This window comes from Nomascus leucogenys, chromosome 1a, assembly GCF_006542625.1.
Source record: "Nomascus leucogenys isolate Asia chromosome 1a, Asia_NLE_v1, whole genome shotgun sequence".
NCBI lineage: Eukaryota > Metazoa > Chordata > Mammalia > Primates > Hylobatidae > Nomascus > Nomascus leucogenys.
The window spans coordinates 36365612-36393316 of NC_044381.1; the positions used below are offsets into that span (position 1 = coordinate 36365612).

The 27705-nt window shown below is 46.9% G+C and overlaps 1 protein-coding gene across 2 annotated transcripts in view; it reads left to right on the forward strand.

Annotated features, from left to right (window-relative positions):
• Window positions 1-27705, forward strand: part of CORO2A (coronin 2A) — a 72567-nt gene that overhangs the window by 19879 nt on the left and 24983 nt on the right. For both annotated transcript variants that reach the window (XM_003260545.4, XM_030795564.1), the window contains exon 2: window positions 16020-16220. In XM_003260545.4, coding sequence (XP_003260593.1) covers window positions 16020-16220 — 201 coding nt within the window. The remainder of the gene's footprint in view (window positions 1-16019; window positions 16221-27705) is intronic.

Genomic DNA, 27705 nt, shown 5'->3' on the forward strand with positions numbered 1-27705 from the left:
TTTTCTAGCCCTCCAGGTGACTCTGAGCACCCTCAGATGCTCTGCTGTGACACAGCAGGCAAACACATGTAAATGCGATGCTGTCACCTGTCCTCACAGCCAGTCTTGCGGGCAGAAGTGCCTTTCCCACAGGGGCACTGACATCTTTGCTGCACTCTTTTCATCTTCATAAACCCAGGCTGCTGGCACTTGAAATTTGAGACGGGCAATCAGGCTGGCCTCCTGCCTTCCTGGCCTGCAGGCCCAGCCTGAACAAACAATTTAGGTGGAGCTCCTGGAGGCTGGAGGCAGAGAGGAGGTACCTCGCCATCCTCTCCTGCCAGCTATTGCAGACTCTGCTTGGGGAACTGATTAAGGGTGAGCAGAGGCATTTATCTCCATGTTAACAAGCAGGTGAGAGAGTAGCGGAAAAGAACTTCCCATCCACTTCCCGCTGTGGGGCAGAGCTTGGAAGTGGGGCATGGGGTCGAGCTCAGAAGTGGGGTGTGGGGCCGAGCTCAGAAGTGGGGTGTGGGGTCGAGCTCAGAAGTGGGGTGTGGGGCTGAGCTCAGAAGTGGGGTGTGGGGTCGAGCTCAGAAGTGGGGTGTGGGGTCGAGCTCAGAAGTGGGGTGTGGGGCTGAGCTCAGACGTGGGGCGTGGGGTCGAGCTCAGAAGTGGGGTGTGGGACTGAGCTTGGAAGTGGGGCATGGGGTCGAGCTCAGAAGTGGGGTGTGGGACTGAGCTCGGAGTGGGGCATGGGGCTGAGCTCGGAAGGGGGTGGGGGGCGAGCTCAGAAGTGGGGTGTGGGCTGAGCTCGAGTGGGGCATGGGGTCGAGCTCAGAAGTGGGGTGTGGGCTGAGCTGGAAGTGGGGTGGGGTCGAGCTCAGAAGTGGGGTGTGGGGTGAGCTCGGAGTGGGGCGTGGGGCTGAGCTCGGAAGTGGGGTGGGGGGGCCGAGCTCAGAAGTGGGGTGTGGGACTGAGCTTGGAAGTGGGGCATGGGGTCGAGCTCAGAAGTGGGGTGTGGGGCTGAGCTCAGAAGTGGGGTGTGGGGTCGAGCTCAGAAGTGGGGTGTGGGGTCGAGCTCGGAAGTGGGGGTGGGGCTGAGCTCGGAAGTGGGGTGGGGGGGCCGAGCTCAGAAGTGGGATGTGGGGCCAAGCTCAGAAGTGGGGTGTGGGTCTTCCAGCATCTGCAGGAGCAGGCAGGCCCTCAGTCGTATCTGGGGACTCTTGTCCCAGGGCAGTCACATCCTTTTCCTCCTGAGTCCAAGCACGGAAGGCCTCAGAATTCTCCCCCTCCTCCTCATGGTGTTCCACAACCCCTCTAGCCCACTGGAGCTGGACATGAAATGAAACCCACTTATTTCTTCCTTAGATATCAGCCCAAAGTTGAGGAAAAAAATTGTTTCCCAGGCTCAATGTCCTAACTTCCTAATTGCAGGGGTTAAGTCTACTTCAGCTCTGACCATGTCACACCCCCAGTTACAAACTTTGATGCCTCCCCACTGTCTCAGGTGCCACCTCCTCAGCACTGTGCCCCCAGCACCTCTCCCGGCGGCAGCCCCATTGCTGGCCTGCAGTTGCTCAGACCCAGCCTCCCCACCCCCGCGCTGCAAGCTCCCGGCCCCATCTCCGCACACCACAGCCAGGCATGACCTAGCACAGCGCCTTCCACCCCATGCCTCCCCTTCTCTCCTCTGCTGGGCTTGCTCTACTTGGCCTTGAAGGCTCAGCTCAGTCGTATCCTCCCTGACTCCCCAGATTTCCATCTCCCTGCCGCAATTTGCAGCGCTGGCTTTAGCCCTGGTGACCCTGAATTGAGCTTGCTGGTTACGTGGGGGCCTCCCCCATCCTCTGAGCTCCCCCATAAGTGACGCTGTCTGGGTCTGCCCATGCATCTCCCCTACAGTGCCCAGCATGGCATCAGGCTCAGAGTGGGCACCGATGATGTCCGCTGAACTGACTGGCCCCAGGTCCCTGAGGCAGGCAGAGTGAGGCCTGATTTGTGGGTCCATGCTGAGAACAGAATGCAGGACCCCTAGTTGGATGCCCACCCCGGGACCAGAGTTACAGAACTTTAGCCCTGCCTCGGGCTGACTGTGGGACCCTAAGGAAGGCGCGCTTCCTCTCTGAGCCTCAGTGTCCCTCTCCGTCCAAAGACAGATCCAAAAGCTCTGTGCCAGAAAGTGGATAGTGAGCAGGAAGTGGAGCTGCCAGATTTTCACCCTCCTGGAGGTGTCTTGAAAAATCCCCAGTGACCCTTGTTGCTCGAAACTCCCAGATAAGGAGATTGTGGGGCAATAAACCCTGTGTGGAGTTTTGGTCAGGGCTTGATTTGGGGGATTAAACAGAAGGAAGCTCTGCTCTGTCTCCAGAAGGTCCAGGCAGGACAAGGCCTTCTCAGGACAGCTGACGGCTGGACAGCTCTGTCGCCCTTGCGGTCCTGTGTGTGTCTGGCGTGTGTGGGCTGCAGCGCCCTCCACAGACCGTCCTAACAAGTGGGCAGGGCAGGGCTGTTACTATTATATGGATAGAAACACAGAAAGCGGGAGAGGGGACGAGATTTGCCCAAGGTCATGGAGCGAATTGGTGTCAGAATTAGGATTCTCGGCCAGGCTCGGTGGCTCACGCCTGTAATCTCAGCACTTTGGGAGGCCACAGTGGGTGGATACCTGAGGTCAGGAGTTCCAGATCAGCTTGGCCAACATGGTGAAGCCCCTTTGCTCTACTAAAAATACAAAAATCAGCCAGGTGTGGTGGTGCACACCTGTAATCCCAGCTACTCGGGAGGCTGAGGCAGGAGAATCACTTGAACCCCAGAGGCAGAGGTTGCAGTGAGCCAAGATCACGCCATTGCACTCCAGCCTGGGCGACAGAGCGAGACTCCGTTTCAAAACAACAACAACAACAATAAAAGAATTAGGATTCTCCAGCCTGACCAGCACACCTGCTATGACAGTGATGGGCCCAGCCCCTTGGCTCCTAGCGCCCCAAGGAGGGGTTCAAAAGAAGCTGCTGGTGTGAGTGAAAGCTCAAGCCAGGAGTCAGGTTGGCCTCCCCCTGGGTACCCACAGGGCTGTAGGTGGGCACAGCAGAAGAGGAGAACCATCTAGGGTTGACAGTCCTATGGGTGTGTTGGTGGGGGAGGAAGGAAGAGAAGGAAAAAACGCAGTGGGCAGGAAAGGAGGAGAGGAGGGGCGCTTCCATGAGCTGAGCTCCTACTTTGTGCAGACACATGCAAGGTCTTTTACGTACATTATCTCATTTAATCTTCTAGCTTCTATGAGAAAAATATAAGGATACTCTAATGCTATGGCACAGAGACAAATAGGGGTCCAGGGCTTGAACTTGGTGCCTTCTTTTTCCCTGCCTTTGGCTACCTCCCCAAATGTCAGGATGGGACCGCATGGGATGGAGAGACTGCTCAGTCTGAGAGCTGGGGAGGCTCCCTGGAGGTGGTTCTGTTGGAGCTGGGCCAGGAAGGTGGGGTGACAGGAAGGGGCATTCTAAGAGCCCTGCTAAGAGCCACCCAGCGACTTACCTGAGCCGGCTTAGTTCTAGGCAGAGGGAAGGGGCGTGAGCAAAGACGGATTATCTGGGAAAATGATGCTTCTTTATTTTCTCTTTGCTTCTCCCCTTCTCTTTTGAAAACCATGACGCTTTGAGGGGAGAGCAGACAGACCAGTTTGTCTCAGAGAACAGGTCTGTGGAGATGAGAAGGAGGTCAAAGACTCAGGGGGAATGTAGGGACCTCAAAACCCAAGTCCAGCAGAGGACTTTATCCTGAAGACAGAGGGGACTCAGGGTGTGTTTTAAGGGAAAGTGCAGGGCCAGAGTTGGGGGTGGAATATGCGAGTCGTGAGTCCCCAAGAGAGAAGGCTGCTCAGGCCTTGGCATGGCCTGGGAGAGGGGTAGAGAGCAGGTGGGGGCCGTGGGGGCAGGGCTGGGGAGGAGGCAGGGCAGGAGGAGGTGGCCCACCCAGGGACGGTGGCTCTGGGCAGTGTCAGATGTGGGGAGGAGGCACTCCCTCAGGCCTAATCTCATCAGGAAGAAAGAGGCCTTGTCTTGGTTTGCTCTCTGACTCAATCTGTACTTCCTGTGGGCCTGCAGAGATGCATCTGTGCTGGACCAGAAGGATGGGCGGCACGGGGGCGGGGAAGGCGGAGACCTGAGAACGGGATTTGCATTTGCCGGCTGCAGACTGCTTCTGCCTCACTGGTGATGGTCAAGCCCCAAAGGAGGGTCCCCGGATGGCTGCGCTCCTGCTTCCCTGCCTGGGCTGTGCTGATGGAGAAAAAGCAAAGGGCTTCTTCCCCCACCCCTCCACCGCGTCCCAGGCCCCTCAGCACTAGGGCAGGGTGAGGCCTTCTGGCCTCCACCCAGGAGAGCCCAGCCCGGAGAGATGCACAAATGCACTCTCGATTCTGTTTGATCAGTAGGATTGTCAGCTAGCCTTCTGCATGTGTGTGTCTGTTCCCCCATCACCATGGTTTGCACCAGGGGTTGGAACTCTCACGAGCCACTTGGCCCCTGGCAGGCTGCTTTATGCTTTCTGGTTTGGGATTTTTACTTAGATACCCAAAATGCTGGGCTCCCTGCATGTACCTGTTGTGTGTTAAATCACATCTCCGTGTCCTGTACACATTGGGACCACAACAATCTTACTAGCCAATGTCTTTTGAATACTAAGTATGCACCAAGCATCACTCTGCATGCTGTGTGTATCACCTTATGTAAGTGTCCAGGAACCCCTGAGAGAGAGTGTGGACCTGTGACTGAACAGCCTGGCTTCAGATTCCAGCCCAGCCACTAACTAGCTATGTGATCTTAGGCAAGTTATACAACCTCTTTGTGCCCTGTTTCCTTATCTTAAAAATGGGGCTATGACAGTACTTGCATGAGGGTTGAGTTAGTATGTGGAACATACTTAACACCTAGTCAGCAATATAGGTGTTAGCTATTATGTGTATTTGTAGTGCCTGGTTTTCCTGGTGAGGAAATAGACACATTAAGTAACTTGCCCAGAGTGGCAGATAGGAAATGATAGGGTGGTGCTGTCCATCAGAACTTTGTTCAGAGATGGGTGTGTTCTTTTTTTTTTTTTTTTTTTTTGAGACAGAGTCTGGCTCTGTCCCCCAGGCTGGAGTGCAGTGGCACCATCTCGGCTCACTGCAAGCTCCGCCTCCCGGGTTCACGCCATTCTCCTGCCTCAGCCTCCCGAGTAGCTGGGACTACAGGCACCTGCCACCACGCCCTGCTAATTTTTTTGTATTTTTAGTAGAGACAGGGTTTCACTATGTTGGCCAGGATGGTCTCGAACTCCTGACCTCATGATCCGCCCACCTCGGCCTCGCAAAGTGCTAGGATTACAGGCTTGAGCCACCGCGCCCGGCCCGGGTGTGTTCTTTAATTACACTGTTCACTGGGTGTTGCTTATATGGTTTCATCTGTGATTATGAAGCACATGTGGCTTTTGAGCTCTTGAAATGTTGCTAGTGTGACTAAGGAGCTGGATTTTACACTTTATTTAATTTTAACTTTAATTTAGAAGCCTTGTGGGACTAGAGGTTCTGTGTTGGACAGGGCCGTTTAGAGCCAAGATTAGACCCCTGACAGTCAAGCTCCGGGGCCTGGGCCACCTCTGTGCTCTCCTGCTTCTTTCTTGCTTAAATCTTTTTCAATGGAAATTTAAAGACACATACAAAATTAAAGGGAAGATTCAAATGAATCCTCTTGTACCCTCACCCACTTTCAGTAGCCATCAGCAGCCTGTTTCATCTCTACTCGCTCATTCCCTCCTCCTCTGTCCAACAACTCCAAGTTATTTTAAGATAAATTCCAGATGTTATATCATTTCATCTGTGAATATTAGGCATATGTCTCTAAAAGATAAAGACTCTTGTCTAATATAAGCACAGTATTATTACCACACCTAATGACAACAATTCTTTAATACTGTCAGGTGCCCACTCAGCTTTCCCTGATTTCTTGCTGATGCCTTTTTGCAGTTGGTTTGTGTGAATCTGGATCCACACAGGATCCACACATTGTACTTCTTGCTATGCCTCTGATCTCTTAAGTCTCTTCTGAACTGTAATGACCCTTGTCCCTTTTACCTTGTCATCTTAAAGAAACCAGATCTTTTAAAAAATATATGTATATTGCATTGTACTAAAATACACATAACATAGTATTTGCCATCTAAATCATTCTTAAGTGTACAATTCAGTGGTATTATGTACGCTCATACTGCTGTGCAGCCATCACCACCATCCATCTCTAGAACTCTTTTTATCTTGCAAAACTGAAACTCTATATCCATTAAACAATAACTTTTCATTCTTCCCTACCCTCAGCCCCTGGCAGCCACCATTCTACTTTCTGTCCCTGTGATTTTGCCTACTCTAAGTAACTCATATAAGTGGAATCACACGCTGTCTTTTTGTAACTGGCTTATTTCACTTAGCATAATGCCCTCAAAGTTCATCCATGTTATAGCATGTCTCAGGATTTTCTTCCTTTTTCTTTTCTTTTCTTTCTTTCTTTTTTTTTTTTTTTGAGATAGGATCTTGCTCTACCACCCAGACTGGAGTGCAGTGGTATAATCATAGCTTACTGCAGCCTCTAACTCCTGAGCTCAAGTGATCCTCCTACCTCGGCCTTCCGAGTAGCTGGGACTACAGGTGTGTGCCACCATGCCCAGCTAATTTTTTTTTTTTATTTCTAGTAGAGATGAGGTCTTGCTGTGTCACCCAGGCTGGTCTTGAACTCCTGAACCCAAGCGACCCACCTCATCCTCCCAAAGTAGAATTTTCTTCCTTTTGAAGGTTGAATGTTATTCCATGGTTTGAATATCCCACATTTTACTGATCCGTTCATCTGTGAACGGACACTTGGGTTGATTCCACATTTAAGCTATTGTGAATAATGCTGCTATGAACATGAGTGTGCAAATATCTCTTCTAGACCCTGCTTTCATTTCTTTAAGGGTGTATATTCCAGAAGTGGAGTTGCTGAATCATATGATTGTTCTATTTTTAAATTTTTGATGAACTGCCTTACTATTTTTCATAGCAACTGAACCATTTTACATTCCTACCAACAGTGCACTAAGTCAGATTGTTTCAAATCAGATTGTTTGCTTGCTTGTTGTTGAGTTGTTGGAGTTCTTTATATATTCTCAACATTAACACCTTATCAGATGGATTTGCAAATATTTTCTCTCATTCCATATGTTGCCTTTTCACTGTTGCTAGTATCCTTAAATACACACAAGTTTTTAATTTCCATGAATACAATTTGTCTTTTTTTTTTTCTTTTGTTGCCTGTTCCTGGTGTCATAACCAAGGAATCATTGCCAAGCCCAATGTTGTGAAGATTTTGCCCTTCGTTTTCTTCTAAGGTTTTTTATAGTTTTAGCTCTTCTGTTTAGGTCTTTGTTGCATTTTGAGTTAATGTTAGAAACCAAGAAAACTTAGCATGTAGGATGTCCTGTATTTTTTTCCTGATTGCATCTGTGTGGCTGTTAACATGTTTCTCCATACTCTGTGTGCACAGTTACATACAAAGACTCGGTCAACGTTGGGTTTCATTTTTTGGCAAGGCCACTTTATAAGCAGTGTTTCCTGTTGCTTCATATTAGCAGCACGTAATGTCTAGTTATCTCTTTTAGTGATGCTAAGATTGGGCAGTGGGTTCAGGTGTTGCCAACCCATCCATTACACCACTGAGTCTCAAACTTGAACCTGAGGGGTAGGTTAAAGCAGAGTGGTGAGCCCCACCCCCAGAATGCCTGATTCAGTAGGTCTGGGGAAGAAGGCTTGAGAATTTGCAGTTAAAAAGTTCCCTAGTGATATGGTTAATGGGGGACTACACTTTGAGAACTACTGCATCACATCTATTATGTGTTTCTGTTATCCTTGCTCCTAACATGTACTGGAGTCACAAGGGAAGCTTAAGCAGTGCTGGCATCTGGGTACACCACCCAGTACTCTAAGTGATTCTAATGTGCAAAGTTGCAAGCCACTGCCCTGCATGTTAGCAGTCCCTCAAGGTCACACCATCTCATCTGTTTCTGCTCTTGGTCATTTCCCTGAGAGGTATGAACATGTGGAGAGCAGTGACTGAATTATTCATCTCTGACCCCTCCGAGCCCTGCTCCTGACACGGCTTGGCGCAGAATAAGCACCGAGTCAATATCGGATGAAGATTGGAGATTGAATGAAATCCTCTTCACCTCTCTTTATAAAGCTTCCTGGATTATTCTGCTTTGAAATTTCTATTCTCTGGTTTGGTATGTTGGGCTCTTTAAGAAATGGATTCTAGAGCCTCCTCTCTTGCAGGCAACTTGACAAAGTCAGGGCTACCAGGGATTTACAATAGAATTGTTACGTGTAAGCCAGGCACAGTGGCTCATGCCTGTAATCCCAGCACTTTGAGAGGCTGAGGTGTGGGGATCGCCTGAGGCCAGGTGTTCAAGACCAGCCTGGCAACAGAGCAAAACCCTGTCTTTACAAAAAAATTAGCCAAGCATGGTGGTACATGCTTGTTCTTAGCTATTCAGGAGGCTGAAGCCAGAGGATTGCGCAAGCCCAGGAGGTTCAGGCTGCAGAGAGCTCTGATCACGCCTCTGCACTCCAGCCTGGGCAGCAAAGTGAGGCCCTGCCTCAAAAAAAAAAAAGAATTTTTAGACATACACCTTGATGATGGTGGTAGTGGTGGGAGAGTGATCAACTTATCCCTGTTTGCCTAAGTAAGACTTCCCCCAGTTTAGCACTATAAGTCCTGCCTCCCTGGAACCCCTCCACAATCTGAGGCAAACCAAGACAGTTAGTTGCCCTACTTCTGTGGAGAGCGGCAAGGACCTTTTTTGCTTTGAAGGAGGGAGGAAAAATTACCCTGTGGGGTGAGACTCTTAGGTCCTAGCACCCTGGGTCCCACTGTATCACTTCAGACCTTGTTGCTAGCCAGTGCAAGGCAAAAGTTAAGATATCTCGTGCCAAGAGGTGGTGGTTTAAACCAGGGCCTGGCCTCAGATTCACAGAGGCCAGTTGTGAATAAAACCCTTACAGAGGAGAAGTAGCTGAGCCTTGTATTTTTTTCTTCCTGCCTGGTGAGAAAGGAAGGTGCTGTGGGAAATGGTTACCCAGAGGCCTAGGTTGGCAGCAGGGTAGCCTTACCCTCCATGGGCTTTGACTTCAGAGCCAGATATCCCACCCGCAATGGGTGGATCAGGGACCCCATAAGGATTCTGGATGACAGAAAAGAGCTTTCCCGGCAAGTTTAGGGCCAAGGCCAGGATCAAGATAAACTGTGATGGATAATAGTGGGTCAGGGACTGGAATACAGGTAAGGGACCCACCCATAATGAGATGTATATTGTGTGAATTCTCAGCCTTTGTAGGGCACCTTCACATAGAGCATTCTTTATCCTGATTAGCAGTAACCTCTTTTCAGTTTTTGAAACAACTGGTAACTTGTGGTTCTGATCTTCCCTAACTGTGTCTATGGCATAAGTGTGATGGTTCAGACCCTTTCACCAGGCACTTACAGGTGGCAGCTCACTGTACCCAGAAGTCAAATTTTAAGAGAGAGAAAAGATAAAACTTCAAATATTATATGTGAAACCACAAACTTACAAAGGGGCACTGGTAGCCAGCAATGACTACCCATCCTATTCAAAGACCAAATCAAGTCATTTCATTCTTTCCTTAAAGCCACAAACAGTACAATTAATGAATAATCTATTATAATGGTTTGCACCACACCCAGTTTGGGTTCAGTTTCAGCCACCCTGCAGCTAACCCTTGTCCTGCAATGAGTTTAGGGCTGGGCAAGGAAGAGGGGCCTTTGGAACAGGCAGGAAACTCTCTCTGTCTCTTTCTCTCTCTCTCTCTCCCTCTCTCTCTCTCTCTCTCACACACACACACACACACACACACCCCACATGTATGTCAAGAGAGGAGCACATTGCATAGCAGGAAGAAGGGTCTCTCAACTAGTCTCGGACTACTTCCCACCTGCACTGCTCATCATAACATGACTTCAGTCTAGTCACTTCCCTTGCACCCCAGTTTTCCCATCATCAAATGGGGAAAATAATCCCCACCTACCTTGCAGGAGAGTTGTGAGCCACTGTCAGGTGTTAAGAAATAAACTCAAGACCGGGCACAATGGCTCACGCCTGTAATCTCAGCACTTTGGGAGGCCAAGGTAGGCGGATCACCTGAGGTCAAGAGTTTGTGACCAGCCTGGGCAACTTGGCAAAACCCTGTCTCTACTAAAAATACAAACATTAGTGGGGCACAGTGGCATGCGCCTGTAATCCCAGCTACTCTGGAGGCTGAGGCAGGAGAATCGCTTGAACCCAGGAGGCAGAGGTTGCAGTGAGCCGAGATAGCACCACTGCACACTCCAGCCTAGGCAACAGAGCGAGACTCCGTCTCAAAGAAAAAAAAAAAGAAATAACTCAGTGCGATGCAAAACCCAGAGATGACTAAATCCTTTTTGGGAGTGGGGAATTCACAGGCCCCGGAGCCTAATCCCATGGCATCAGGCCCACCAAGCCTGCATGGGATCGCAGCAGCAGAATGGATGCCACCTCCCGCCTTGTGCCCCAGCAGGCTGTCCCAGAGTGCCACACCTGAGAAGGCCTGCTGTGGCTTTGATGTGGGCCCAGCCAGATGGAATGGGGCAGGATAAGACGAGTGGCCTGGGATAGACCTGGCTCGAATCGGCTGTTCTGGCCCAGCCTGTGGGCGAAGGGCCCGCTACAGTACTCACTTGTGGGCAAGTGCCTGCTTGTAGGGAAAATGAAACTCCTGTTCTCTGAATTGCTGAGTCATTAAAGTCATGCATGCACTGATACACGCATGCGCTCATGCACGTGTATATACACAGCCTCAGTTAAACATCCAAATGGATGCACACGTGCATGCACACCCACAAGACGACACAGGCACTCATGACTTCCTGATGAATGCGGTTCTTGTGCACACACAGTACGCACACAGGCCAGCACGCGTGCACAAGCTTCACCCATGCATATACACATACACTTCCATTACCACACACAAAGGGAGAGGTAGCTGGCCTTGCTAGCGGCTGCCCCACCCCCTACTTGTGTAATTTCCCTTCGTGACAGCAGGTCTGGAAGAATCTTAGCAGTGCAAATGAGTCAGGGTGGGGAGAGGATTGGGGGGCGGACAGAAGGGCACTGATGTTCACGCTCCTTTGCTGTCAGCTGGCTTCATCCATGGGGAAGTGGGGAGCCTTTCCAGAGGGGTCTAGCTAGCTTCCTAGGCCTCATTTTCCTTCTCTGTAAAGTGGGAGTGATCATGATCATGACAGTTCCTCTTAGGGACAGTGGTGAGATCCAGGGCTGTGATGGGTCTGAAAGAGCTGTCGTCATCATGGGTGTTGTCTGTGAGGACCTGGAGCTGCAGGCTCAAAAGCTGCAGGCTTGAGACAGCTGAGTGCAGCCCCCAGGCCTGCTGTTCACTAGCTGTGTGACCTGGTTATTGGCCTCAACACCTACATCTGAACCAGGGAGCAAGGTAGCACCCACTTGCTCTATTCATGCATGGAAAGCATTTGGAATGGCGCCTGGCAGCTTGTAAGCACTCAAAAACCATGACTTCTTATTGCCACAGGGGTGACTGTGAGCTCCAGGGGAGATGTTGCCCAGGCCTCTCACGGCCTCCTCACTCCTCCTGGATGGGGAGTGGCTCTCAGGAGTTGAGCCAGACCCCAGGTACCCCCTACAGGTGCACAGACAGGCTGTGGAGGGAGACAGCTCAGAGGATCTGGAAGGGGCCAGGGCTGTTGTTAATGTAAGGTCATGTCGATATCAGTGACTACCCCAGGCCCGCCACATGCACTCAGGCACCACGTTTGGTTGATCCCACCTCCTTGGTATTTCAGTAACATCCTCTCCCCACCATCCCGCCCACTTCACTGCCCTACTTCAGCCTAGGTGACCATTGCCTCTTACCTGCTCTAACCTTTCCTCTGCTCAGTAATCAGAGGAAAATCTGAAAATTAAATCTGGTCCTCTATCTCCCCTGCTTTATTTATTAGAATTATTATTAATTATTTTTGAGGCAGAGTATCACTCTGTTCCCTAGGATGGAGTGCAGTGGTGCGATCTTGGCTCACTGCAACCTCCGCCTCCCAGGTTCAAGTGATTCTCCTGCCTCAGCCTCCAGAGTGGCTGGGACTACAGGCACGCGCCATCACACCCGACTAATTTTTGTGTTTTCAGTAGAGACGGGGTTTCGCCATGTTGGCCAGGCTGGTCTCGAATTCCTGACCTCAAGTGATCCACCCGCCTCAGCCTCCCAAAGTGCTGGGATTACAGGTGTGAGCCACCGTGCCCAGCCTCTCCCCTGCTTTAATTTCTCCAGTAGCTCCCCACTGCCCTCAGAGTCCGGGTACCTGAGACGATCCGGGTCCTGCCTCCTCTGTGGCCACACCAAGCACAGGCACCACTTGCCATCTCCATGGGCTGGACTTGCACAGGCTATATGAGTCAGGATGGGTCGCTGTCCTCCATGACAAATAACCCCTTATCTCATGGTTCACTCTACAAGTGTATTTCTCTGTTGCACTGTATGTCAGTAGAAGAAAGTGCTCTGCTATACATGGTTCCTGAGGGACCAACTACCTTATAGATGCACCATCTGAAACATGCACGCTTTTCATCCCTTCGGCCAAGGATGAGAGTCCTAGAGGGTCACAGGCAGGTCTCATGTGCTTTGGCCTGGAAGTGACACACATCACTGCCTCCCATGATCCACTGGCTAATGGGTCATAGGAGGCAGTGATGTGTGCTATGGCTTCCTGACTGCAAGGGGCCTGGACATGAGGGGAGCAATGGGACGTCTGGTGAGCATCACCAGCTGCCACAGACAGGTGTACTCCCGCCACTCCCAGCAGTTGGTCAAGGTGAGGCAGGGGTGGGGGGCCTGGAGTGGAGCCTGCTGATTTGCTCCTCGTTTTCCCACCCCCAGCCCAGGCCCAAGGTGGCTCCTCTGCTGCCACCAAGTTGCCAAGACCCTAGGGAGGTCATTTGTCCTTGTTGTTCCTTTCCAAGGGGACCCCCAGTACCCATTTCTCTCAAAACTCACTATAGAGAAAAGATGTGCTGCTCCTTAGCAACTTGTGGCTTTTATCTTATAGACACCAAATAAATCCCTTTCTGATTCTGTTTTCCTTGTTGAATTGGCCACTAGGAAGCTCAGACCCAAATCTGAGGTCTACCTCCTCTGTGTGGTGGACCTGGCAGCACACCTAGCTCAACTCCTCCTGCATTTCGGGTGATCTCTTTTTACCTGCATTTTCTGTGTGTCCCTATTTTTTCTCTTGTAGCTTTTTCATTTCCTTCTACCTTGTGTTCTATTTCTGTGAGTCTTCTTAAATCCTTTCTGGAATCACATGGGCATTAATTAGTCAGTCCATCCCTACATTCTGTGCAGCTTCCTGTAGCTCTGGCAAATGCAGCCAGGGTTTAGGGAAAAGCTCCTGAAAGGAGATTTGGAATTTCTGAGCTTTACAGGATATACAAGCCCCTGCAAGATTGACATGCTACCTGGTGCTTCTAAAGGGCTTGCCTCAGGGGTCAGGAAGGTTGACGTGGTACCTGGTGCTGTCTAAAGGACTTGCCTCAGGGGTCAGGCCCTGATCGCTGTGACTTGCCTGAGGTCACACAGTGTAATCTCGTTCTGAGGAACTGAGCACAGAGAAGAGCCTCATGGGTCAGCCGTGTGGGCTGGGTGAGCATCTTCTTTGTCTTGACCAGTGTAGGCCCAGCCAAACCTGCCTTCCCACAAGCGGGGAAGGTGGGGGCCCAAGGGGGATAGACACTGTGCTGGACACTCTTGGGGCAGAGCCTTCTCCGAGGAAGCTCCAAGCCAGCAGAGAAAATGAGAACTGACCCTGAACCCCAAATCGGGGTAGACAGTGTCAAGGGCTAAAGGCAAGGGGAGAGGTGGCTGTCAGGGAACAGAGGAGAGCGAGATCTCTGCTACTTGGGATATCAAGGAGGACTCTCTGGAGGAAGTGGCTTGGGAGCTAGGGAAGGGGCGGATTTGGATTTGTGGAGATGGGAACGGGAGATGGGGGCATGGGAATGGCAAGCCAAGCAGCAGGAGAGGGAAGGGTGAAGAGCCAGAGGGCTGGAGATGCAAGAGCAGGTGCTGGGGAAGCTGGAAGGTGCCGTTTAGATGAGCTAGAAGAAACGAATCTTGGAATATGGAATGAGACCCAGCCAGAGGCCTTGAATGCTAAGCCAAAGGATTTGGCCTTGATCCTGTAGGGCATCAATGAATGGGCAGCATCAGAGGGTGATGTGAGGCCAGGGGCAGTGGCTCACGCCTTTAATCCCAACCTTTGAGAGGCAGCTACAGGAGAATTGTTTGAGATCAGGAGGTTGAGACCAGCCTGGACAACATGGCAAGGAAAAAAATTTTTTTAATTAGCCAGGTATGGTGGCATGTACCTGTAGTCCTAGCTACTTGGGAGGCTGAGGCAGGAGGATCCTTAAGGTCAGGAGTTTGAGGCTGCAGCAAGCTATGATCACACCACTGCACTCCAGCCTGGGTGACAGAGCAAGGTCCTTCCTCAAAAATAATAATAAATAAAGGGTGATACAAGGTGGGGGTGGGGTGGTGAGGGCTTGGTATTCAGAAGGGTCACTCTGGCCAAGAGGAGGCCCCCTGGTATTATGGGTATAGGTTTGGCCATGAAAGAGGCCTAGACCCTCTCACAGGCCACTCGTGATCTGGCTCTCCTCACCCCTCTGGCTTGTATTCTCTTCATTCACATTACCCAATATACATGGGGTGTGTGTGTGTGTGTGTGTGTGTGTGTGTGTGTGTTTTCTTCTTTTTAATTTATCTTTGATAATCTTACTAAACCACATGTGGTTCCCCCAAACTGTTCTATCTGCCTAAGACACCTTCCCCCAGCTCTCCCTCATCCTGCCTACATGACCAACTCCTACTCATCCTCCAAGTTGCTGCTTAGTTGTCACTTCCTCTGAGAAGCTCTCCCTGACTGTCATGTGCGAATCTCTGTTATTACCCATAGTACAGTGGGTCCTAGTGGCCCAGACTCTCTCGTAGCCTCACCCAGAGGACTCTTCACTCCTGTAAAGGCTGGGCTCAGGCCTGTTGTTTCCAAACTCCCTGGTACCTGGCACGGGGCCTAGACACACAGCGATGCTCGGTAAATATTGAGTGAACAAATATAAGGCTGGACGAGGAGCAAAGCAAGCTGAAGATGCCCAGATGATACTAGTGGCCGTGATTGCCACTGTTGATCAAGTATCTGCCATGCACCAAGGGGTCTAAATACATCATCTAACTTAATCCGTATGACAAGGCTATGAGACAGATACTTTTTTCAATCTCTCTTTTATTTTTTTTAGAGACAGGGTCTTGCTGTGTTACCCAGGCTAGTTTTGAACTCCTGGGCTCAAACAATCCTCCTGCCTTGGCCTCCCAAAATGCTGGGATTACAGGCATCAGCTGCCATGCCTAGCTGAGACAGATACTTTGGTTACCTCATTTTACATATGGAGAAACTGAGACTCCAGAGGTTAAGTCACTTGCCATCCAGCTGATAAGAGACAGAGCTGGGATTGAAACCCAGGTGGGCTGGCTCCAGAGAGTATATTGGTACCTACTTAGTTGGGCTGAGGGTGCTGGGCTGTCTGGTGAGACGGCACCTGGGGGTCAATGTGGTGGATTCTCTCTATGGTTCTTCTGCATTTTTATATTCACACTCAAAGGGATTGAAAGCCTTAACACATCAGCAAGAAGGTCAGTGATAGCTATGCATCATCCCATCTTATCTCACCAAGTCTATAGAAATAACTGTAATTAGAGACTTTTCACTTGGTCGCCCTTCACAGTGCGTCACTGTCCACGTTGAACTGACCACTGTCCTGCTCATACCCTCTATGTACTCTTAAGATGAGAGCTCCGTGTGTCCCATGATCAGGGCAGTGAGTCTCATACCCTTTGTCCCATTTGTCTCCTGCAGATGTCATGGCACCCCCAGTACCGGAGCTCCAAGTTCCGTCATGTCTTTGGCAAACCAGCCAGCAAAGAGAACTGCTACGACTCCGTGCCTATCACCCGCAGCGTTCAGGACAACCACTTCTGTGCCGTGAACCCCCACTTCATTGCAGTTGTGACTGAGTGTGCTGGTGGAGGGGCCTTCCTCGTCATCCCCCTGTACCAGGTAAGGACACCCCCAGGCCCCAACAGCTCTCTGGAGGCAGGGCAGGACAGAGGGAAAGTAGAAAGAGCCTGGGTTTCTAGAAAGTCCTAGCCCTGCCCATTGCTAGCTGTGTGACCTTGAGTAAGTCATTTCATCTCTTTGAGCCTTGGTTTCCTCACTGGGAAAAATACACCTGTCCTGAATTTTAGCCTCTAGCAGTTGGCCTAGCTATTCCTAGCATCTCTCCTCTTCTCTGCAAAATAATTCTGCGAATTAATTTCCTCCTGAATAAAATATAATTTTTTAATGCTTTACTGGGATTACAGGAAATTGGGAAAGTCTCCAAAGCCACCTTCCCCACCAAAAAAAAGGGAAACAAACATTGAGTCAAAACTAGCTAGGAGAGGCAAACAGTAAGCAAGCAGGAAGAACAGGCTTGTCCTGAGAGCAAGTGTTGCTAGTATAGGTTGGACCATATAAAATTGTGGATATTCAACTGGTTTTGACCCCAAAAAAGCAACAGTTTCACATAGATCAACCTAATAGCAGGTCCATTCAGCATGCCAACCCTGAGTCTCTACCTTAAGGCAGAACACCTGAAGGGCTAGCGGGATCCCAGGTTAGTAGTGCCACTGGCTCACAGCAGAAACCGACATGAAGCCTCTCCAGAGGAAAGCATCCACAATGTGGACAGGATCCCACAGATTAAACATGGAGAAATATGAATTCACAAAGATTACAAAGCATGTACACCACCATGAGTGAGAGACAGTTGAAACAACAAATAGCAGACTTAGACCCCCAGAGGACTTCAGAAGTTAAAAGATCATACAGATTAGAATCTCATAGACCAGGTTTCCTGAACACAATGCAATTGAGTTAGAAATCAATAACAAAAGATGAATCTTAAATTCCCATTCATTTGGAAACTTAAAAACATATTTCTAAATAATTCATAGGCCATAAACAAAATCAAAATGGAAATTAAAAAATCCTTGGAACTGATAAAATGAAATACATCACAAAACTTATGAGATGTAGGGAAAGTGGGGCTTCAAGGGAAATCTATAGCACTAATGCTTACATGAGAAAAGAAGGAAGCCTAAAAATTAATGACTAAACATTCCATCTAAGAAGTTAGAGCCGGGTACGGTGGCTCACACCTATAATCCCAGCACTTTGGAAGGCCAAGGCCAGAGGATTACTTGAGCCCAAGAGTTTGAGACCAGCCTGGGCAACATGGTGAAACCCCATCTGTACAAAAAATGCAAAAATTAGCTGGGCATGAGGGCATTTGCCTGTGGTCCGTCCTAGCTACTCAGGAGGCTGAGGTCAGATCACCTGAGCCCAGAGAAGTTGTGAGCCATGCTTTCAACACTGTACTCCAGCCTGGGCAATAGAGTGAGACCCTGTCACAAAAAAAAAAAAAAAAAAAAAAAAAAAATTCAAACAAAGAGCAGCAGAATAAACCCAAAGAAAATTTGAGGAAGGAGATAATAAAAAGCAAAAATCAATGAAAGAGAATATAAAGATACATTAGAGAAGATAAAAGGGCCAAAAACTTGTTTTTAGAAAAGGGTGATAGACAAGCCCCTGCAGAGACTGGCCAACAATAAAAGAGAAAGGGTACAAAAAGCATCAGGAATGAGAAGAACAATATCACAGCAGAGCTTTGAAATCTAATAAGAACTAATACAAGCAACTGTATGCCAATAAATTTGAGAACATTAACAATGTGGGCAAACTCCTTAAAAAATATAACTTGTCAATACTGATTCATGTAGAAATAGAAAGCCTGAATAGTCCTTTAAAGGAATAGTCCTCTAAGTACTTTAAAAATTGAACAGTAGGCCAGGCGTGGTGGCTCATGCCTTTAATCCCAGCACACTGGGAGGCTGAGGTGGGCGGATCATGAGGTCAGGAGTTCAAGACCAGCCTAACCAACATGGTAAAACCCTGTCTCTACTAAAAATACAAAAATTAGCCAGGCACAGTGGTGGGCACCTGTAATCCCAGCTACTCGGGAGGCTGAGGCAGGAGAATCGCTTGAACACAAGAGGCAGAGGTTGCAGTGAGCTGAGATCATGCCACTGCACTCTAGCCTGGGTGACAGAGCCAGACTCCATCTCAAAAAAAAAAAAAAAAAAAAAAAAAAAAAAATTGAGCAATAAAAATTTCCCTTAAAGAAAATAGCAAAAGGAAAGGCAAGCTACAGAGTGAAAAAGGATATAATAAACATGACAAAAGACTCGTTTCTTGAATGTATAAAATGTACCGAAAAATCCACAAAACACTGAACCAGCACTTCATAGCAAAGAAAACACAAATGGCTAATAAGCATTTGAAAAACTACTCAACCTCATTAGTAAACCAGTGCAATACCGCCACACATCGGATTGTCAAAAATGTCTAACACTAGTAAATGACAGCAAGTATACAGAGTTGTGTAAACTATCAGATGCTTCTGATGGGAGTGTCAACTGGCACACCTGTTTTGGAAAGAAGAAAAAAATGCATATACCTGTGACCCAGAAATACCACCCATAGGTTTATACCGCACAGTGTTCACCACTGGTGCTCTGTGCACCAGAACAGAAGCATGAGAATGTGCATAGTAGCATTGTTCGTATTTTTGCAAAACTGGGAAAACCTGTATGTCCAAGAATTTCATAAATAAATTATGGCATATCCATACTACTGAATATACAAAACCACGAAAAGGAATAAAGTGTAGTTATATACAACAACATGGTTGAGTCAGAAAGATAAAGTTGAGTAAAATAAGCCAAACAAATTTTAAACTATATCATTTAATTAATCTTAAATTAAAAACAGCCTACACTAAACCATACTTTAACAGTTGCATAATTACATAGTAAAATTTTAAAGAAAAACAAAGAAGAGACTACCATGAAAAACAGAATAGCAGTTACCCCTGGGGGATGGAGAGGGTTACGACTGTAAAGCATCTCATGGGAGACCTCCTATGTGCTAGTAATGGTTCATGTCTTGGCCTGGGAGGGTAGCAATTATAGGTAACTTATTTTCCAGTAATTTGTTAAGCTGATAATTTTCGTTCTTTACACTTTTTGCATATTTCTTATATTTTACATATATATTATGTAATATATATGTCAAATATATAAATATTATATATATTTATATATTATGTAATATATATGTCGAATATATATTATATGTAAGATATATAATATCTTATATATTATATATTATATATAATATCTTATATATTATATATAATATCTTATATATTATACAATATCATATATAATATCTTTTATATATTATATATAATATAATATATAATATATTATATATGATATATAAGATATTATATATATATTATGTATATTATACATATAATATATATATACACACACACACAAACACATAAGAAAGACTCCAGGCCTAGGTGGTTTTACAGGCAAATCCTACAAAACTTTCAAGGAACAGATTCTAATCTTTTACAAACATTTCCATGAATGAAAAAGATGAACAACTTCTTTCCTCATTCTGTGAGGCCACTGCAACCTTGATACCAAAACTAGACAAAGAGGACAGAATAAGAAAGAAAAAAATATTGATCAATCTCACTCACGAAGATGGATGCCAAATTACTAGCAAATTACAGTAAATAACAAAAGATACATTCTGACCAAGTTGGATTTATTCCAGAAACTAAAGGTGATTTAATATTAGTAAATCTATAAAGGTAAATCATCATATTAGCAAGTGAAAGAGGAAAAACCATATGATCATGTCCATAGATGGAGAAAAATGTTTGATAAAGCCCAATACCCAGCCATGAGAAAAACTCAGCAGCAACAAAAAAGAAAATTAGCAAATGAAGGATAAGAGAGAATTTCACTGACCTATAGCAAACAGCATTTTAAAACCTTTTTATCTTGAAGCAATTTCAAGCCTACAGAAGATTTGCAAATAAAATTGAACTAATTCCTGATTAATCTTCACCTGATTTACCGGTTTTAACATTTTGCCTCTTGGTGTGTGTGTGTGTGTGTGTGTGGTGTGGTGTGTGTGTGTGTGTGTTTGGAAACAGAGAAGTTACAGACATACAGCCTGGGCAGTATAGCAAGACCCCATCTCTTAAAAAATTGCTTTTTAGTTAGCTGGTCACAGTGGTATGCACCTGTAGGCCCAGCTACACGAGAGGCTGAAGCAGGAGAATTGCTTGAGCCCAGGAATTTGAGGTTGCAGTAGCTATGAAAGCACCACTGCACTCCAGCCTGGGTGACAGAGTAAGACCCCATCTCTTAAAAAAAAAAAAAAAAGTTATCAGCCGAATGTGCTGGCTCACGCCTGTAATCCCAGCACTTTGGCAGGCCCAGACGGGCAGATCACTTGAAGTCAAGAGTTCGGCATCAGCCTTGCCAACATGGTGAAACCCTGTCTCTACCAAAAATACAAAAAATTAGCCAGGTGTGGTAGCGGGTGCCTGTAATCCCAGCTACTCAGTAGTCTGAGCAGGAGAATCGCTTGAACCCGAGAGGCAGAGGTTGCAGTGAGCCGAGATCGTGCCACTGCCCTCCAGCCTGGGTGACAGAGCTAAACTCTGTCTCAAAAAAACAAAAAAAGAGAAGAAGTTATAGAGATGACCCTTTACCCCCAAATACTGTACTTCGGTCTGTGTCTTCTAAGAACAAGAATATTCTCTTATATAACCACATCCTAGAAATTTAACATTGATACAATGCTAATTATAATATACAACCCGAATTCAAATTACATCAGTTGTCCCAATAATGACCTTTATAATAGCTTTTTTTTTCTGATCTAGAATCCAATTCAGGATCACGCATTAGTTGTCATCTCTTAGTCTTCCTTATTTCATGATATTAACATTTTTTAGGAGTAAAGGTCAGTTGTTCAGTAGAATGTTTCTAAATTTGGACTTACCAAATTGTTTCCTCATGATTAGAATGATTTATGTATTTTTCGCAAGAATGTTGCATGAGGTGGTATATCATTTTTCGGTCATTACATCATGGGACACATGATGTCAGTTTGTCACATTATTCATGCTATTAACTTGACTTATTTGTTAAATAGTGCAAATATCATTCATAAAGGGAAAATGTTAGAAGCATCTACAGGCCAGGCAGGGTGGCTCACACCTATGGGCCCAGCACTTTGAGAGGCCAAGATGGGTGGATCTCTTGAACCCAGGAGTTCAAGACCAGCAACATAGCGAAACCCCATCTCTACAAAAAATGCAAAAATTAACCAGGAGTAGTGGAGCATGCCTGTAGTCCCAGCTACTCAGAAGGCTGAGGCAGGAGGCTGCCTTGAGCCCAGGAGTTCGAGGCTGCCATGAGCCATGAACGTGCCACCGCACTCCAGCCTAGGTGACAAAGCGACACCCTGTCTCAAAATAAATAAACAAAATAAAATAAAATCGGGAATAAGATAAAAGGTCATGGCCTGCACAGTAAGACTAGAAAAATGTAACTTGTCAATACGGATTCAAGTAGAAACAGAAAGCCTAAATAGTCCTCTAACTACTAAACATTGAGCAATAAAAATTTCCCTTAAAGAAAAGACATGAGAAAAACAGCAAAAGAGGCCGGGTGCGGTGGCTCATGCCTGTAATCTCAGCACTTTGGGAGGCCGAGGCGGGTGGATCATCTGAGTCAGGAGTTTGAGACCAGCCTGGCCAACATGGTGAAACCCCGTCTCTACTAAAAATAAAAAAATTAGCCAGGCATGGTGGTGCATGCCTGTAATCCCAGAGGCAGGAGAATTGCTTGAACCCAGGAGGCGGAGGTTGCAGTGAGCCGAGATCGCGCCATTGCACTCCAGCCTGGGCGACAGAGCAAATTCCATATCAAAAAAAGAAAAATAGCAAAAGAAAAGTTGAAAGTATTAGGATGGAAAAGGAAGAAATAAAACTGCTATTATTTACATATATAATTGTCTACATAGAACCCAAAAGAACATGTAGTCAAATTATTAGAAAAGTAAGAGTATTTAGAAGGTAGTGGACACAAGAATCAGAACACAAAAATGAATTGCATGTGTACATATTGGGAATATTTAGATGATATAATTAAACATTTGCAATAGAATAAAAGAAGACTGGATACCTAGGAATAAACAAGCAACACTTAGAAGGAAAATGATAGAACATTGTTAAAAGACTAATAAAGATGACCTCAATAAATGGAAATATTTACTATGTTCATGGATAGACACTTTTACTTCCTCCCTCAAATTCCCACAGCATTCTCTTTTTTTTAGGACACATTCCAAGCCTATTTTTTCCTTAGAACCATGCCCTGACTACTTTGAATTAGAGTCATTTGTGCTTTTCTGCTAGTACCTCCTAATGTAGTTGGGTGCATAATTGTTGCTCATAAATTATCATTGACTCCACAAATTATCTCATGGTTCTTCATCCAAATAAATAGGGAGGACATAAATGGCAAAGGGAAGGGCACAAGCAAAGGCATGGAAGTGCAACTGTATATAGAATGTTCAGGAAGCAATGCAGAGAGCAGCTGTCTGGCCAGAACAAATAATGTGTGAAGGAGAAGGGGAGTACCCTAAAGAAGTGGACTGGGGCCAGCTGAGCAGAGCCTTGAATGCTGGGGTGAGGCATGTGACCTGTATCCTAAAGAGAGAGAGAATGTTTCAAGCTAGGGAGGGACAAGTGCAAAATGGAATTTGTAGAAAGACATAAAAAGGTCAAAATGGGAAGGACTCCTATGGATGGCCCATTTTGCTACTTGCTTCTTCCAAGCTTTGCATGCTTGTAAAAGATTATGTCCACCAAACAAACTGCATTCTTAATTAATTCAATAATTAGTTGGTTTTCCTTTTATTACTCAAACTCTCAGAACTGTCACTGTTTCTAACTTGCATGCACTGCTCAGTGTAAATGGGTACTAACAACTGATATAAAGAAAATAAATTGGTGTGATGTGATAGAGTGTGACGTGGGTTGGGAGAGGGGACCTAGTTTAGGCAGGATGGTCTGGGAAGGCATTCCTGGGAAGGTGACCTTTGAGCCGAGAGCCACTTGAGGCTCTAGAGGGAGAGTATGCTGGCAGAACAAATAGAACATGCAAAGGCCTTGAGTGGGAATGGGTTTGGTGTGTCTGTGCATTGTCAGCACATGGACACATGTGCTGTGACCACAGAGTGGTGGGAGGAGGTGAGGTCAGATTGGGGAGTAGGGCCTGGATTGCGAAGGCGTCGTAAGCCCAGGCAGGAGTCTGGGCTCTATCCTGAGTCCAGTGGGAAGCCACTGGAGGGTTGAAACTCACTTGTCAGCCGGGCGCTGTGGCTCACACCTGCAATCTCAGCACTTTGGGAGGCCGAGGCAGGCAGATCACGAGGTCAGGAGTTTGAGACAAGCCTGGCCAACATAGTGAAACCCTGTCTCTACTAAAAATACAAAAAATTAGTTGGGCGTGGTGGCAGCCACCTGTAATCCCAATTATTCAGGAGGCTGAGGCAGGAGAATTGCTTGAACCCAGGAGGTGGAGGTTGCAGTGAGTCAAGATCACGCCACTGCACTCCATCCAGCCCAGGCAACAGTGCGAGACTCTGTCTCAAAAAACAAAAAAAAAAGAAAAAAGAAGAAAAGAAACTCGCTTGTCCTGCACAACCTGATCCTAAGTAAAATGTGTGATTCTCTTTGGGCTTTTTGAAATATCGTAAATAGCTCAAAGATACGTGTTAATCACTATCATCACAGACTCCTAGGAATCCAGACCCAACAGGAGCTGTGATACAGTTTGGATGGTTGTCACCTCCAATTTTCATGTGGAAATGTGATCCCCAGTGTTGGAGGTGGGGCCTGATAGGAGGTGTTTGGGTCATGGGGGCAGCTCATGAATGGCTTGATGCCCTCCCTGTGATAATGAGTTCACCTGAGATCTGATTGTTGAAAAGAGTCTGGGACACCTCCCCGCGGCCTGCAGCACACCTGACCCCCCCTTCACTGTCTGCATGATTGGAAGCTCCCTGCAGTCCTTACCAGAAGCAGGTGCTGGTGCCAGGCTTCTTTTGCCGCCTGCAGAACTGTGAGCCAAACAAACCTCTTTTCTTTATAAATACCCAGCCTCACATAATCCTATATAGCAATGCAAAATGGACGAACACACCCAGGAACCACTAATCAGAGCTTCTCACACTTTAGTGTTACAACACAGATTCTGATGTAGTGGGTCTGAAGTGGGGCCAGGGAATCTGCATCTCCAACAAGCTCCCAGAGATGCCCGATAAAATACAGGATGCCCAGTTTAATTTGACTTTCAGATAAACAACAAATCGTTATTTTTGCTTTTTTCTTTTTAATTAAAAGTTTTATTTTGACATCATAGTAGATTCACAAGCAGTTATAAGAAATGGTACAGTGCAATTCTGTGTATCCTTTACCCTGTTTCTTCCAGTGGTAACATCTTATAAGACTACAGTACACAGTACAGCATACTGTTGTGATACTGGCATCACTACAGTCAAGATACAGAACATTCCATCATCACAAAGATCTGTTCCCTCCACCCCCATTCCCTCCTTAACCCCAGATGACAATTAACCTGCTCTCCATTTCTATACTTTTCCCGTTTTAGGAATGTTACATAAACGGAATCATATAATATGTAAACTTTTCAGCTTGGCTTTTTTCACTCAGTGTAATTCTCTTCGCAATTCAGTTGGGTTGTTGCTTATATTGACTATTGATCATGTTTTTTTGTGTTTTGTGTGTGCGTGTGTGTGTGTTTTTTTTTTGTTTTTTGGTTTTTTTGAGATAAGCTCTTTCACCCAGGCTGGAATGCAGTGGCATGATCATATCTCACTGCAGCCCTGAAGCCTCCACTTCCTGGGCTCAAGCAATCCTCTTACGTCAGCCTCCTGAATAGCTGGGACTACAGGTGCATGCCATCACACACAGCTAATTTTTATATATTTTTTATGTAGAAGTGAGGTTTTGCTATGTTGCCCAGGTTGGTCTTGAACCCCTGGGCTTAAGTGATCCACCCACCCCAACCTCCCAAACTTCTGGAATTACAGGTATGAGCCACTGCACCTGGCCCCAATTGTGTGTTCCTTCTTTCTTTTTTTAATTTTTATTTATTTATTTATTTTATTTATTTATTTTGAGACAGAGTCTCGCTCTGTCGCCCAGGCTGGAGTGCAATGGCATGATATCGGCTCACTGAAACCTCTGCCTCCTGGGTTCAAGCAATTCTCCTGCCTCAGCCTCCCAAGTAACTGGGACTACAGGCACACGCCACCACACCTGGCTAATTTTTATATTTTTAGTAGAGATGGGGTTTTGCTATGTTGGCCAGGCTGGTCTCAAACTCCTGACCTCAGTTAATCTGCCTGCCTCAGCCTCCCAAAGAGCTGGGATTACACGCATGAACCACCTTGCCTGGCCTCTTTTTTTTTTTTTTTAATAGAGGCGAGGTCTCATGATGTTGCCCAGGCTGGTCTCAAACTCCTGAGCTCAAGTGATCCTCTTGCCTCGGCCTCCCAAAGTGCCAGGATTACAGGCGTGAGCCACCACTCCTGCCTCTGTGTCCTTTCTTACTGCTGAATAGTATTCTATGGTATGGATGCACTACAGTTTATATAACCATTCACTCACTGAAAGCCAGTGGGTTGTTTCGAGTTTGGGGCTATTACAAATTAAGCTGTTACAAACATTTGTGTACATATTTTTGGGTGAATATAGGTAAGTGTCATTGCAGTTGCTGAGTCATAAGGTAGTTGCATGTTTAGCCTTATAAGAAACTGTCAATTTATTTTTACACATTTTTACTGTAAGTAAAATATTGCATGGGACCTCCTTATGCTAAAATATTAGTTGTTTATCTGCAATTTGAATTTTACTGGGCGTCCTGTATTTTACTTGCAAAATCTGACTTCCCTCCTCCCAGCTGATGCTGATCTACTTGTTTGCCAATTGCATTTTCAATAGCAAGGCTCTAATCTAGCTTATGTTCATAATTATGGAAAAATCCCAAGCACAAAAGTAGATAGAAATAATATGATGAACTTTCCTCAGCCCAGATTCTAGAATTATCAAGTTTTCCCTCTTGCTTCACTCATCCCTTTTCCCTGAAGTATCTTAAAGCAAATCCTAGACATTCTGTCATTTCAACCTCTGCCCCCCGCCGCGCCCCCCAACCACATGTCAGTATGCAATTCTAAAACCAGGGACATTTTCTGACATAACCGTAATGCCAGGATCACATTAATAATAACTCTTGTGTCACCTGATTCCTAATTCATGTTAATGGTCCCTGGTTGCCTCATACATGCCACTTCGCTTGTGGTTTGTTTGCCTCAAAGTCCAGATGGGGTCCACATCTTGCGTTTGATTGATGTTTCTTTTTAATTTTTTCTTATTGTAAGTAGAGATGGGGTCTCACTATGTTGCCCAGGCTGGTCTCAAACTCTTGGGCTCAAGGGATCCTCCTGCCTCAGCCTCCCAAACTGCTGAGATAACAGGCATGAGCCACCACACCTGGCCAATATGTTTCTTATTAAGTAACCACATCCATTACTACTGTGCGGGTACCATTCCATAGCACTTACCTGCAGACAGGCCTTAGAGACTCTTTATTCTGTTGTAACCAGGGTTGGAGTGATTATGCTGATGCCTTATGAACATTAGCCCCATTTATAGGGGATCTTGCCCCATTGCACAGATGAGGTCGCTGAGGCTCGGGAAGATGACTTCCCAGAGGACCCTGTGCAGTGTGTCCAGGACCTGAATGGGAGCCCAGACCTGGGTGTGGCCTCGGGGCCTTGCTCTCACTTCACCAACACGCAGCTCCTGAGGTTTGGCACTGATTTGCATCAGCTCCTACTCGTTACCAGGACTACATTCTGTGCCAGGCACGGAGAGGTATCAGTAGGTGAGTGATGTGAGAACAAGGAAGGGACAAGGTAGCTAATATTTAATTAAGTACATAAATTGCATTGAGATTGGGAGATGTCTGGCCTTGCCACAGCGTCCACGAAGTCCTTCTCAGAGGGGCTGGGCTGCCCCAGGCAGTTTCAGATGTCCCAAAGGGAGTGACACTGCAGGCAGAGTCCCTCCCTCTTGCCTGTTGTGACCCAGGGTGAGCAGGTTAGAGGGAGGCTGGAGGTGAGTTTCACAACCTGCAGCCTTGGCAACCAGGGACTGTACTCAGGGAACAAAGGCAGCAAGGGAAGGCTGGGGAGAGGCCAGGACTGTGCTCCCAAGCCTGGGGCCCAGCCTGCCACAGAGTCACTCCAGGGAGGGGGTGAAGAAGGTGGACTTTGCTGTGAGGTGTGGCAGGTGGGGAGGAATGAAAGCAAGGGCAGGCAGAGCCCCAGGGGGTCAGCCCTGGAACCCTGCTGGGAGTAGACACGCCAGAAGGGACGTGGGCCTGAGGGCCTAATGGACACCGTGGCCTTCAGGTCCCTGGGAGAGTGGAGAGGGGCACTTCACTGCCATGCTCTTAAAAGCCAGCCTTAGCCA